The sequence below is a fragment of the Labrus mixtus genome, chromosome 23 (assembly GCF_963584025.1).
Source record: "Labrus mixtus chromosome 23, fLabMix1.1, whole genome shotgun sequence".
NCBI classification, from domain to species: Eukaryota; Metazoa; Chordata; class Actinopteri; order Labriformes; family Labridae; genus Labrus; species Labrus mixtus.
Genome location: NC_083634.1, coordinates 11042411 through 11056135, shown reverse-complemented (window position 1 = coordinate 11056135; position 13725 = coordinate 11042411). Strand labels below are relative to the sequence as shown.

At 41.0% G+C, this 13725-nt stretch overlaps 1 protein-coding gene across 1 annotated transcript in view; it reads right to left on the bottom strand.

Moving 5' to 3' along the window:
- The window catches only part of LOC132958319 (glucosidase 2 subunit beta-like), a 130311-nt gene extending 117792 nt beyond the window's left edge, over positions 1–12519 (bottom strand). Inside the window, exons 1-6 of the mRNA XM_061031068.1 lie at positions 12368–12519; positions 11853–11969; positions 8907–9002; positions 6479–6536; positions 5397–5514; positions 264–393 (exon numbers count right to left, since the gene is read on the bottom strand). Of these exons, the coding sequence (XP_060887051.1) occupies positions 264–393; positions 5397–5514; positions 6479–6536; positions 8907–9002; positions 11853–11969; positions 12368–12449 (601 nt within the window). The 5' untranslated portion in view covers positions 12450–12519. The remainder of the gene's footprint in view (positions 1–263; positions 394–5396; positions 5515–6478; positions 6537–8906; positions 9003–11852; positions 11970–12367) is intronic.
- Between the last annotated feature and the right edge of the window lie 1206 nt (positions 12520–13725).

Genomic DNA, 13725 nt, shown 5'->3' with positions numbered 1-13725 from the left:
CTCCTCTGCTGGTCCATTTATTTCAGCGGCAAAGGCAGCTGTGTTTAACCCCTTACGGGTGTTTCTGATGTGCTGCCATTTGTCATCTTGAACGCGCAGCCCGCGGTGCGAAGGTCAATTTGCTTTAGTTCAATGTAAGGTGGAGCTGAAATAAAATGGAAGGCTGCCCTGTGGTGGCTGTAACAATAGCCTAACTATGTAGAGAATTGCTTTGAATGGAGTCAAACCAAATCATAGCAGGTTAAAGGTGACAGGACGCTTACCGCTGTCGCCTGCCTCCAGCGCCTTCAGTGTTTGCTCTTTGAGTCTGTCGGCCTCGTGTTTCCTCCTCCGGTGCTCCTCTAGTTTGATCTGTAGGTCTTCAGCTACCTGCTGGAGGTCTCTGAGCTGAGCCTGCAGAGAGGTGAAGAGAAGACAAACACAAGAAATGTATTGGACCCTTAGGATAATCCAAGAAAAACTCAGTTTGGTAATCCTTTGTAGTTTCATATAGCGCCATCATGAGGTCAAAACTCACATTCTTCCAACACTTTGCCTTGTGACCGAGGGGCAAAACTAATTGCATTCCCATCCGCTTCAGCATTTCACTGCATTTAGTGCTAATAAGCTAATGTTAGTGAATGGGCCCTCCCAGGATTATGCACCTTCAATCAGTACTGTCAGCGCTAGCCTCCTGGCTAACGTTACCTCCCTCTGTGCTACTATCAGTCTTTTAGAGCCGACTGAAGTAAGTTTGTTAACAAGTTCTTATTGGGGTCAAATGCCCGAGGCTGCTCACTCCTTTTCTTCTTCTTCTTCTTTCTTGATTGCTTTCATGCTAACGTTGTGCAGGTCTACTGGCTACACCCATTCCAACATGACAGTTAAGTTCACCTGGCGGTAACATTGAACTATTAAGGGCTCATATCATTTTATGATGTAGAGTGGGTTTACATTTTGAAACAGGCTTTATTTTTGATGAGGCAACAGGAAATAAATGTGTTTTTTGAGAATTCAGGTGTGAAATAAAACGTGGTCATTGTTGATTAAAATTCAGATGGACAATGTTTGTTTTTTTTTGCAAACCTGGGAATGGGTCATCCCCATTCGACTGGGCCCGATAAAGCCTTCCCCCTTCCCCCCCCCCCCCCCCCCCCCCCCCCCCCCCCCCTAATGGCAGTCTTGGCTGCAGTTGCACCCTCATGTACAGATTTTTAATCTAATGTTTTTTAAGAGTCCAGAACGCAGACTAAATGGTACCTGAAATGACAATTAATACATCTCTTGAAAGAGGAAAAGTGACTCATAGCCCCGGAGGCATTTATAGATAGAACCATAATGATATTTAAAAAGAAATAGGATTACATTTGGCTTATCTTTTTCATTTCTTTATTCATCAATTTATATCCACCCCCTCGACCAACCTGAATGTATCGGTTGTGTTTTTTTTCCCCAACAGCAGTGGACTATTTAAATCACTTGCGTCAGGAGGTGTTGCTGTCAGACCAAAAAACGACAGCTTTTGACAACCCAGCACAACCTATCATCACTCCCTGTAATGGACCAATTAATATGAAAGCAGCAGACATGCCTTGTGTTTGTGTGTGTGTGTGTGTGTGTGTGTGTGTGTGTGTGTGTGTGTGCGCACGTGTCAATACAGCCTCATCTCTCCTCGGAGACTCTCATAAAGCAGTGATGGATTCTGCTCGCTGTGGACAGGGATGACTAACTTTCTAGGACACGTTGCTTGCTTAGCCACCTTCAGTTTGCCGCAGTGATTTATGGACTCCATTTTAAGAGTACCAGAAGGTATTTACTTGGGAATAACACCCAGAACATGTTAAAAGATTTAGGTTTGTGACAAGGAACCAAGAGCTAAAGCATTACGGTAGATGTTGTTTTGTTGAACTGCATACAAAGATCAGAAAATGTTGTGGTTAGACTATTTGTATTAAATATCCAGATGTGCTCACGCAGCACAGAGTGTTATCTCAAAGCCTTCTTTACTTATATGCTTTCTTACTCATACAGAAAAATAAATTTACTCTGAAATCTGGAAGGAATACAAACAAAGCTCAAGGGTAAAAAGACGATTAGCTAACACTCCTCCTTTTAAAAGTACAGTCAAAGTGGGACAATGAACCGAAAGATAATGACAAAACTCCTGAAGGAGGATTTTATTGAATACCAATTTGTATTCCATTAACAGCCGCATGCTTATTTCCGTTCTATCTGCAGCCAACAGTGCTGACTAGCTTTCATTGCGTAAAGGCTTTTTTTTCAAATTTGATTTAAGCATCCTGTTTCTTTGACAGCACATTCTTCTATAACCCCTGTACCTCACAGGGAGTTCACTTTTCAGTCATTGTGTTAGGTTTCCGAGACGAGGCCCCCGAGGTAACCCTGCCGTATCAAAAAAGGCACGCTGAGAGGATGTGCGGCGCAGCTAAGGGGTGGGGGGGGGGGGTGCGCACGCCGGGTGACGCTTCAGCCTCGATCTGCCAATCAGCTGCCACAGGAAACGAACATAGAGGGGGGAAAAAAAGGAGAACACAAAAGAAGAGAAAAGAAGAAAAGGAAGGTGCATCCTCAGAGACCATCGGCTGGCATATCAGGCGTGTGTGAGTGTGTGTGTGTGTGCGGCAAAAAGTGGCCTTCAGTCAAAAATGTCTCAAATAAGCGGCATCTTTAACTGTATTCCATTACAGGCATCTTGAAATGCCTTTCCTTTCAAAAATGGTGTTTTAAAGTGCTTCCAAATACTCTGCAGTGAAGCAAATTCTTCCAATGCCATGCTTAAAGTAGACCCTTAAGAATCCTGATACCTCGAATGATACTAACTGCACGTTAAACACATGCACTAAGAACCCTCTATATGTGTGCAACATGCTGCACTGGATCAATCAGAAAGTGTAACGAGGGCAGCTTGTGTTTCCTAAATGGAGCTAATGAGACTACTGAAGCAGTAAATATAACTCGCAAACATCGAAAAGAGATCCTCAGCCACCAATTTCACCAATTCAATTTGCACCAAACTCCAGGGCTGCAGCTTCTAATTTGGTCTCGCACTTGTTGAACTAAACGTGCAAATGGAGAGCAGGGGAGAAAGTGTGAAGTGGTTGCTGCTTATTTTGGAGCTTTTGAAAAGGAGCATGCCGACTTGAAATGGCTTGAAAACACTCTGGTACTTTTCTTGTGTAGATTTAACTCGGCCATTTTCTCCTTACTGTTTCAGATCAACTGAAATTAAAAGAGAGAAAATGCTAATGTGTAGCATGATGACAGGAAACTGGAACTTTTCTAATAAGAGACTTGACAATATAATCATAATTCACTGTTTTTAGGGCATAAAGTCACCAATTAAAACACTGACAGAACGGAGTTACATTTCAAAATGATTCTTCTGCACGACTTCGAGCTATAGAATAGTGAATGACTCATGTTGATGTGTCATCAACCACCTTCACAGCAGGCAGTGTCTGGTGATGGAAACGCCTTTAGCAACAGATGCCAGGAACATGTATTGTCAAAACAATATCACGGAGCACAAGCTGCTCATTTAGAGCGATTCTCGCCGCACAACACATGTAAAAGCAAATTAACCTCCGTGTCCCCCGTCAATCAAAGTGTGTGAGCAGGCGAGCCAGGTAACAACACTGCGGAGACTAAGTGGCAGGGCACCGAGCCAGGGTGAAAAGTTAATTAAATCTATTGAGAATAACGGAAACAATGGCTTTACACTGGAGGGTAAAAAGTTTTTTTTTTTAGATATGATAATTTGAGAGGCGTTCTGGCATCATTTAAAAGCTGATTGGCCAAATCAAAACATAGGACGGGGTTAAGAAAATTGCAACCGAACGTTCTAGAAATACTTCATTTTAATGCAAAGTCTCCCTGAGCATAGCAAAGCAAACACTTTGCATCAGATCAGTGGATTAAAGGCTGTTAAGAATATTAATTGTACCCTGTACAAAGGACCAAGGTACTGTACACTCGACCATTTCTTAAGCAGTTACTTGACAAATACTGTACATTACACATACGGGATGTTTTGTTATGTAGAAACCTTCTTAACTAACATGAATTGTTGATGAAAACATATGAGATGTAAATGTATGTACATGAATCATGTCAAACTTCATCATGTATCTGCCAACATTCCAGACGTCTGCACTAAATGTTTCAACAAGAAAGGCGCTCTTCTTCACTGACTACTGAAATGTCCAAAGACTCAACATTTCTGGAATGAATTGCATGCTGGGAATATATCCTGAGGACTTTATACATACATACAACAACTGTTGAATTGTTACTGTACAGGTTAGAGAGCATAATTTAAGAGCTGTTTTCAAAACCTCCTAGAACATATTCAACAAAGTATGCAGTGTGTAATGCATACTATGTTGGACAGTACATTCAACAGTAGTATGTAGTATGACTGCCACTCTATGGTTATAGGCATGCAGTATGCCAGGCTCTGCTAATCTGGTTTTGTGGTCTTGGAACGCGGAAGTTAACAACAGCCGCGCTGGCGGAAAATCTCACTGCAGTGTAGCGTCCGGTCTGAAAGAAAGCTGACAAGTGATTCATTTAGACTTAATTCATTCTTACAATCAAAAAATATAATTAGTGGTATTTTATTGTGGTTTGGTCTGATTGTGATTATTTCCTCTGTTACAATAGATGTTGGCTGATCGTCGTTTCTTCTTCTTCTTCTTCTGTTGGTTTTTATAGCGGTTGGCGTCCATAAGCGTTGTATTACTGCCACCTGCTGGACGTTCGTCATTTCGATCTCTGACCTGGTGCTTTGTGGGAAACGCATACTGCATACTGCATTTTGGCCAAATCAGTACGTACTACTATTACAGTCGGCAGTTTTGAAAACAGACAGTGTAACACAATGTTCCTCTGCTAAATAAATCATGTCCAGGGGGCTGCAGCCTGAGATAAAGTTAGCTAGTGTTAGCTTGTTTACCCTTTGTCTGGAACCATTCAGTGTCCTTTGGTTTGTTTTTTAAGAGTGAGTTATTATCTTCCAATGTCTCAAAACAAACTGTACTTCATCTGCAATAAAGAAACTTCAGACTAACTGGCTGTAGTTGCTGTTTTTGCTGAATGCTAGGCTGTTAGGTAGACAAAAAAAAAGGTATCCTATTCCCCTAATTAAATTGTTTTATGGCCCCGTTCTAACAAAGGGCCCCAAAGACTTTAAATAAACCCCTTAATGAAGTGAGTGTATGTTTTGCTCAGGTGAAAGTAATCCAAAGTCTGAAAAGCAGTAAAAAAAAAAAAAACAAGAAGTGTTCTTTTCTCACAACAGGAACAAGATAAAGCTTTCGAGGTAAAACCCTGATGCCTCTCTCCTGTTCCTGCTGCACGCCACAGTGCAGTCGTTACCCGGGCAGAATACCGTGTACCTGTTTCTCCCTCCAGAGCAGCACTCCCTCCTCAATCAGCTGCTGCTTGAGCTGCAAACCCTCATCCAAGGTCCTCATCTGGCCCTCCACGTACGCTCTCTCTTGCTGTCCCAGATTCCTGCAGGAGAGCGAGAGCACAGGACGCATGGACCCGTCATTACAAGAGGAAAAAAACATCGACCACCCCTGCCACGGCCGCTCAGATGGTGCAATCCAATTTTTTAAGGGCCCACAATGCAGCAGGAATCCAAATGGGAGAAATAGAAGAGTAAATAAGACGGGGGCTGATGCTCTGCGGCTGCACTAAATTGTTTTTGAAGTCTGGCAAACTCAATATGAGTGTGGACCTTGTGAAAACATAATGAGATATACTCTGCTTGTAGTGGGTTTTGGGCTGAAATGCACTGAATGAAATAAAAGAGAACTGTCGACAGAAGAAAAGGGTTACTGTAAAATAAGTCACATTTACACAGCGGGCTGCGTTTCAGCATCGTCGTATGGACAATCTCAGAGAAGATAATAAATATGACCTGGCAGGAGCTCGGGGTTCGTATAAACATTTCTATTCCACAGACCGAGCGTCTATGCAAAACGTAATTGACATCCTGTAGAATCTAAACGATCAGCATGAAAACATCTCTAAATAAGTGGAACAATCTGAGGTATGAATTGAAGATGTAATGAAGTGGTGAGTCAGTTCTATCTCTGTCAGGATGAACTCTTCAATACGATCCTGAAATGCATATGCATTACAAGAACTGGTCTGAACTGCATCAAGTTTTGAATCATAGTGACACCATGCCCCCTGGTGGCTCAGAGAATGACTCACTGTCACATGAATGGAGCAAGTTTACACTTTATCACACAGATAGAATATTGAAAAAAAAGAACCCTATGTTAAAGAAAAAGTTTATTTAACAGTTAACAGTTTGTCCAAAATGTTCTCTTTGATAGATTTTCTAAATTGATTGGTACTCGGAATATTTAATTCCTTATCCGTGTGTGGGCCTCCAACACATTTGGAGACAAAATCTGCATGTGTTATTTGATAAATATTGAATCTCAGTTTGGATTCAACTGACCAGCAAGTGTTCTGGCAGCGAGCGTGGCTGTTGTATTCATCTGAAGCATCGCAGCAATCTGGCACCAGATCCGGGAGGAACCGATCCAATGCACATACAAAAACAGAACAGAGGAAGATAATCAGCAGGAAGAGGTGAGCAATATGTTGTTCATGAACCGTGTCATTTATAAATAGTTAGGAAAAAGAGAGAAACACAGGTTGAAGTATATTAAATAATAATGATGAAAAAAAAAACACATTTTGAGCAACACTGAAGTACCTCTTGTTAGATGTATCAGTGACTTGTGCTTCCTAAAAGTAAAGACTTGAGATTCTATTACTGTCAAATCAGACCTATTTAGTATTTTGTACCAGGCTGTAAACATGTTCATTTCTGCTGTAAAAAACTGCTTTTTTGAATGTTGTGTGTGTGTGTGACTTCCGGGCTCCAGCCAGCCTCAAGCGGACCCTCGATGACCTGCAGGATTTGGCCCTTCCGCATTAGCTTCTTTTTTCAACACCGGAGGTTGCCCGCGTTGTCAGTATATGTGCAAGCTAGGCTAACTGGATGCTACCTGTAGGCCTCTATTCTAAAACTCTAATCTAATTGATCCGAGCATCAACTCTTAGACTGTATTAGTTAAAGTTCCTTCTTTCCAACGTTTCCAAAAGTGAAGTAAATGTAGGAATTCAAATTAAACCTTCATTCTTTCTAATGACCAGCAGAGGGCGACTTCACTGGTCGAATAAAACCTGTAGACTGTGAGAAACATAGACGTAGTCTCAGTGATGTCACCTATTGGTTTTTGAAGTGGAGCTTTGAAGCCTAATGATGGCGGTCATTGCTTTATCAACCTAGCTTTGGTCAAACTAGCAACAGACCTTTAGCCCCGTGGTGAACAGCTACAACACGCCCAACTGTCAAGTAAGATCGGGCCAAGCCTCAAATCATGCAAAAATATATGAGTTATTAAAAATGCACCTCCAGTATATTGTGTACCAATACAGACATGAGCTATTCAGACCAAAACCATTTTTGAAACAGGCTGTTAAAATGTTCATTTCTGCAGTCAAAACAGATTACCAGCCCCAAGTGGACATTCTAGGAACTGCAATGTGTTTGCTCTTTCTCTTCATAGCATTATCTTTAATTTTCAACTTGAGGTTGCCACTCAATAAAACCAACTGATATAAATGACCCCACTTCTATAAAGTTATGATTTATTCCTTCAGTTTTTCCTAATGAGTAAACAGCTTCAGTCCTGGATATTCTCTTGGTTGCACTTATTGGTGATCTGATTTCTTTAAAAATGAAAGACAGATTTTTGTAGGTGCATGATGTCCCTCCTTTTATTTCTTTGGTTTTGAGGGTCTCTCCAGATCATCCACTTATAGCTGCAAGGCGTTCTATAAGAGCTCTGACTTTAGCTCAGATGATTCACCAAAGAGAGAAGGCACAGTGTGATACTTCTCAATTATCCAGAACCCTAATGGTAGCCACTGGGCGAGCCTAGGATTGGCCAATAGAATCTCTCAACAACCAGAAGAAGAGCAAAACGCGAGGATGCGTTAGCTTCTAAAGTGGCTCCATTCGAGGCAGGAAAGGTGTGGGAAGACAGGTGGGAGTGAAATAAAAGCGCGAGGACAGGAAGAAGGACGCTTTGAGGAATATTCCACCACTGCTCCTCTTTCATTCTTCATGCCTTCATTTTTGTGTTACCAGCGATGGTTACATGCCGCCTAACGCTGCTGAAAGCGCCGGTGACGGAGCGCAGATGTCGACAACAGAACATATTGATTTTTTTACAAAGTGCAGAGCCAGCAGAGAACAAAAGTGGACAAGAAGGAAGGGCTGAAAAACTATCTGATTAGGCAAAGACTGTGGCAGATTTTTCACGAGAAAGAATAGAGAGCAGCCTTGGGAAGAGGACAGGATGTTTTTCAAGAAGACTGTGTGCGGAGAGTTCACATTGGCATGTGTGTGTTACAGAGCCATGTTTTTGTTTGCTGTGTCTCCTTCATCTGTTTGTTTGTACTTCTTAAGGAGTGACAGTTTGTACACCAACACGTCAGCTTCTTGGAATAATGTGAAATATGAATTCTGCTCCATGTTTGCAAAGCACACAAAAGGAGCAGAAGTGAACAGACAACTTTGAACCTGATACGAAAGAGGAACTATTTTCATTAACAATTCAACTCATCAAGAATGTCGTAAGTCGCTGGATGTTCGAGTACACTAATCGTCGAACCTTCCCACCTGCTTTGTCAAACACATAAAGGTAGAGGTTCCCTTTCTTCAAGGATAAAAGGGCTGCTGTCCTTGGAAGCGGAAAACATTGCTGATCCGTTGCCTCACTTCTGAACATTGTGTCGAGTATATTACAGTCACTTCTCAGTCTACAGAGAGCATTTCCCCATTCAGTATAATGAAGTATGAAAAGCCTTACCGCAGATGCCGTCATTGACTCGTGATGATGGGATGTAGTGCGGGCGGAAACCCAGGTTGGTGCAGTAGAATCGACCACGGGGACACGCCGAGGTGCCTACAGGGGGGAAAGGAGGAGAGGTCAGCACTGTCTGATGAACAGAGGAGACTTTAACAGATGAGGAGGAGGACGAGGATGGAGCGATGTTTGGTAACTATTTTTAAAAGTCTTGCATAAGTGTGCTTTAAACCCGTTAGTGGTAGCAGTCTGAAGTTGTATATGCACCTAAACGTAAAGAGTTTGTGCAACAACATTCAGCAATTAGGTGTTCTAGCTTTCCAGCATTAAACGGATACGACACAACAGATACATAGCGGCTACTGGCCTCGGCGCACGCCACATTTTTTACTGAAGCGGCCAGTGTTTGTCAACAGGGCTGAATCAGCTGATAGTGTTGTTCAACCGATACGATGCCTCTGTACATTCCTAAAAAGTAGCCAGTGTTTCCCCTACCATTATATTGGGGGGGGGGGGGCCCCCTTTTTTTAAGATTTATTTTTGGGCTTTTTGTGCCTTTATTGTCGGGATAGGATAGTGGGTCAAGTCGGAAATCAGGGAAAGAAGTCATTTAAGGATACCTTTCCGATAGAAAAGGACATCTGTCATTAAAAGTAACCCATGAACACCAAGATTCCTTCAAGTGTTTGTGTCGTCGTGTCGTCGTGTCGGCTTTTCCCCACCCCCCCCCCAACGCTGTAAACCTAGGGGAAACACTGATAGCTGCTGATTTTCCTCAACTTTTCACCTTGTCTCAATATGTATTAAAGTATGTTATAAACGATCATGTTTTAAGACTTTTTGGCTTTAGTTTTGTCTGTGTTTCGTTTATTCCACATGTCAGTGTACAACCTTCTTGATTGTATTGGATCAGGTTGTGTCCTCGGTCTGTGACATTCGTCGTGTTTGTGCTTTGACCCACTGCTGTTAAATCCAATTTCCCTTTAAGGGACATTAAAGGTCTGAACTGAACTGATTCTATAAGGTTAGATTACCTGGCTATGAATACACAATGGAATACTTTTTGACCTTCAAAACAAACAGCCAATTATAAGACTATTTTCACATCATTATTTTAGGATTTTTACAGCTGTCAACATGTTGTATTTTGACAGAGCTATTACAGCACACAGGCCGGAGATGCCTTTAATAACAGTTTCCCCTGCAAAGTTTCATAATAAGTAGTACAGAAGACAGTTCAAAGTTAGCAGGAGGAGATTTTTCATGGGAGAATACCACAAACACAAAGAGATGTGAAGGAAAGGGAATAACACGAATGGCTATGTCCGGACACCACCACAAGAACAAAGTTCATCACAGTTGCTTTTAAATACGGTTTAATTCCTTAAAAGAAAATTTGAAAACAACTCATACTGCACAAACCTGAAACTGTATCTATTCTGGCTGCATCAGCTGCTAATGTGTTTGGTTTATGACACTGTCGTCATTCACTCGGATATTTGAATAATGGGGCAGCAGTAGCTCAGTCTGGAGGGACTTGGGTTGTGAACTGGAGGGTTTTCCGTTTCATGTCCCATCATGGATCTAGTCTGGAAGTTGGTCTGTTAGCTGGAGAGATGTCAGTTCACTGAAGATGAGCTCTTGAGCAAGGCCCCAAACGCACAACCGCTCAGGCACTCTATCATGTGCAGCCGAGCACGCTGACACCTCTCCATTGGTGCATCAAATTCAAATAAACACAAAGGTACTTGTGCCCTCCATAGGAACCTGTCCATGCCTGTGTGTGTAGCATGTGTCAATATCTTTCTCCTTTTCGTTGTAATGAGTAAACAAGTCCATTACAGCGCTGAAACCAATATTACTGACACAGCACAACGATTGTTTTGTTTTTTTTACCCCAACAGTATGAGACAGCAAAACAGCAGCACACACAGAGTACATACTTTAGATACCAAACACATTGTGATAGAATATTTCTACCTACACTCATTTTTTGACTCATTTTCTTGGTTAAACACTGAACATACACGAGTACACATGACAGGACCAACAATTCACTTCAACTTCAGCAGCCGTTTGAAATGCCTTTAACTCCAAAAACTACATCATTTTTTTTTTTTTTTACATGGTGATGCGAAGCAACAAAACGCTTTCTTTACCTTTTAAACTATCAAGCTGATTTATTATTTACAATCGTGATTTTAAAAAGAAGAACTTATGACCTCATTACAACCTCATAACCCTGTGAGGGAGGGGCCACAAAGGGGCGTGATATACAAACAAAAAAAGCATTGAATTCATACATTTCTTCATATCTTTGTGTGTGGTTGTTAAAGAGTCTGCAAAGCCTTCGGTAGGTCAAGTCAAATGTCACTTCCCAAAATACAGAAAACCTGAATTCAGTAATTCAGCATCCTGTACGATAAAGTTGGTTGGCCTTCACTAACAGTTAGACGTGAACGGCATTGGCTGCTATTTGGGTAATCTACCAGCATGCATCACTTCTTTATTAATCTGGGCTGATAATCAGTATCAGACTCGATCAAGTGACTGGCTGATGTTAACGGTTCCGCATGTAAAAAACAAACTTTGGGAAAACATCCTTCACCTATTGTGCTGCACACACCTGGAAAAACAATACAAAACACATTCAAACTCAATACAACGGTTACCATGGGTCAATTTAAAAACTTGATCACAGCTCACTGTACTCATGAGTGTAAATGTTATTAACTGTAGTTACCTGCTTACTGCTTATTCTTCTGGTCTTTAAATCTATGTATTTTGTCTTTTTTTGTCTCTTATTCGTTTTAATTGTACTCTCGACGTCATTGTAAATGAGGATTTCTCGAGAATAAATAAAGGTAAAATGAAAATTAAATGACAAGTGAACAGCTGTTGACTCCCAGCTCGCTGACACCCACTAGCCCGTGCTTCGCTTAGTTTTACCTGGTTCATCAGAGCCATCCTCACAGTCACAGTAGTCATCGTTCACCTGCTCGAATGGGATTATTTTGGATCCATCGATGCACAGAAAGGATTTCTTCTCCTTGTAGAAGCGCTTATCTGTTTGCAGGATGAAGACAAAACACACTGATGCATGCTGTTGACCTTGAATTGCAACTAGAAATCTAAGCAGAAACAGGAGCAGAATGACCATGCATATCTACAGTACTTGTGTTAAGAGGAAAATCTCGGTGGTTTAGCACAAAGTCACTGATGAACTACTTCAGAAAGTGTAAATAATGATAGGTCATGTATTATTGCTACTACCTTCATTACACTTTCAATGTATTTACAAACTACATGCAGTGGTGGCAACCTCATGAGGACGTGCAGAATGTTGTCTGTAATGAAGCTCATGAGTTTTTAAAGTTACAGCATGTAACACCATGCAGTGTTATTCTTAAGTAGGATGACAGCTGCTTAGCCTGAAGCTAGCTCGACAGGGACAGTGAACTTACAGGACGAAGATATTCCTCTTATTTTCCGCGAGTCAACGAAACCACAGCAAAAGACAGCGATGACGAAGACGTGGAGACGCATGACAAGGACCCAGTTTTGTAATCGTGTGCCTTCCTGACTCACGAAGTCCCGCTCAAAGCGTTTTCAAACTCATGATACTGCGGCCAACATTAAACTGTCCATGTCCGTACTTCCTGAAACATGCGGTCACGTGACGCTGCTGAGGCATTTGATTGGTTCGCACTCGGGCTGCGTGGGGTTCTTTGACCAATCATGAGCGAGAACAGCTTGCCGAGGCGGAGAAAGAAATACTCTTGTGCGGCTTCTATTTTTAGACTGAGTTACATTTTAAAACTAAAAGCGCACATTTTTTTTTAGGTTTTTCAATTTCAATAGTCTTAACTATGAATTCTTTACAAATTAAGATAATCACTTCTCAAGAAGACTTTTACAAGAAGTTCAATACGACCAGTTTTAACTGAATACATGCTGGAAATTACACTTTGCCTCAGGTGTTTTGAATACTGTTAATTAACATTATGACAGACGGTCTTTGCTTTTTTTGAATACTTGGTACAAAGTCCTTCATGCCACAAATTAGACTAAAAACAGACACTAAAGCATGATTAATTAAAACATACAGATAAATGGTATGGTGTGTGTTACCTGTAGGTATGTGACATATAGCCTACTTGTGCGTAACAAGAGTGGAGGAAATGTTTATTGTGAAAAGTCCAATTATAGACAGGTAGGTTATGGAGCTTATTGTGTTGGGGGAGCCAAAAACATCAATTTTAGAAAATATCATGTTGTTGCTTATTAGGCCTACTCTGTACTAATGCTGCATGCATTACTGTTTAATATAGCCTCGCACACTCATCGTTATTGTACAACTGCGGTGTTGTACTGAATCAGCACGTTGTTATTGTTATAAAGTTGTTGGAGACCTGAAGGAGGCGTTAGTTAACACAGTGATTTTACTGTTTTATACATAAACTTGTTTTTGTTGTTACTTTTAGATTAGTATATCCTGTACTTTAACTTATATCAATACTGTCCATTTACGACTCTGTTTGCACATTTACATTTAATCTTTCATATTTAATCTTCCTATTTAAGACTAGTAATGCTCAGTTAAATCCTGGTTGTATATATTCACATTCTTAGTTTTGATATTTTTAGTGCTTATTTACTTTGTCTTTAATATTATATTGTGTTTAGATTTGCTAACATTGTGTTTTTTTACTCATATTGTGTGTTGGATAACCTGCTACTGTAACGCCACAATTTCCCAGTTTGGGATCAATAAAGTAATTATATTCTATTCTATTCTATTTTATCACTACAATGTCACCTT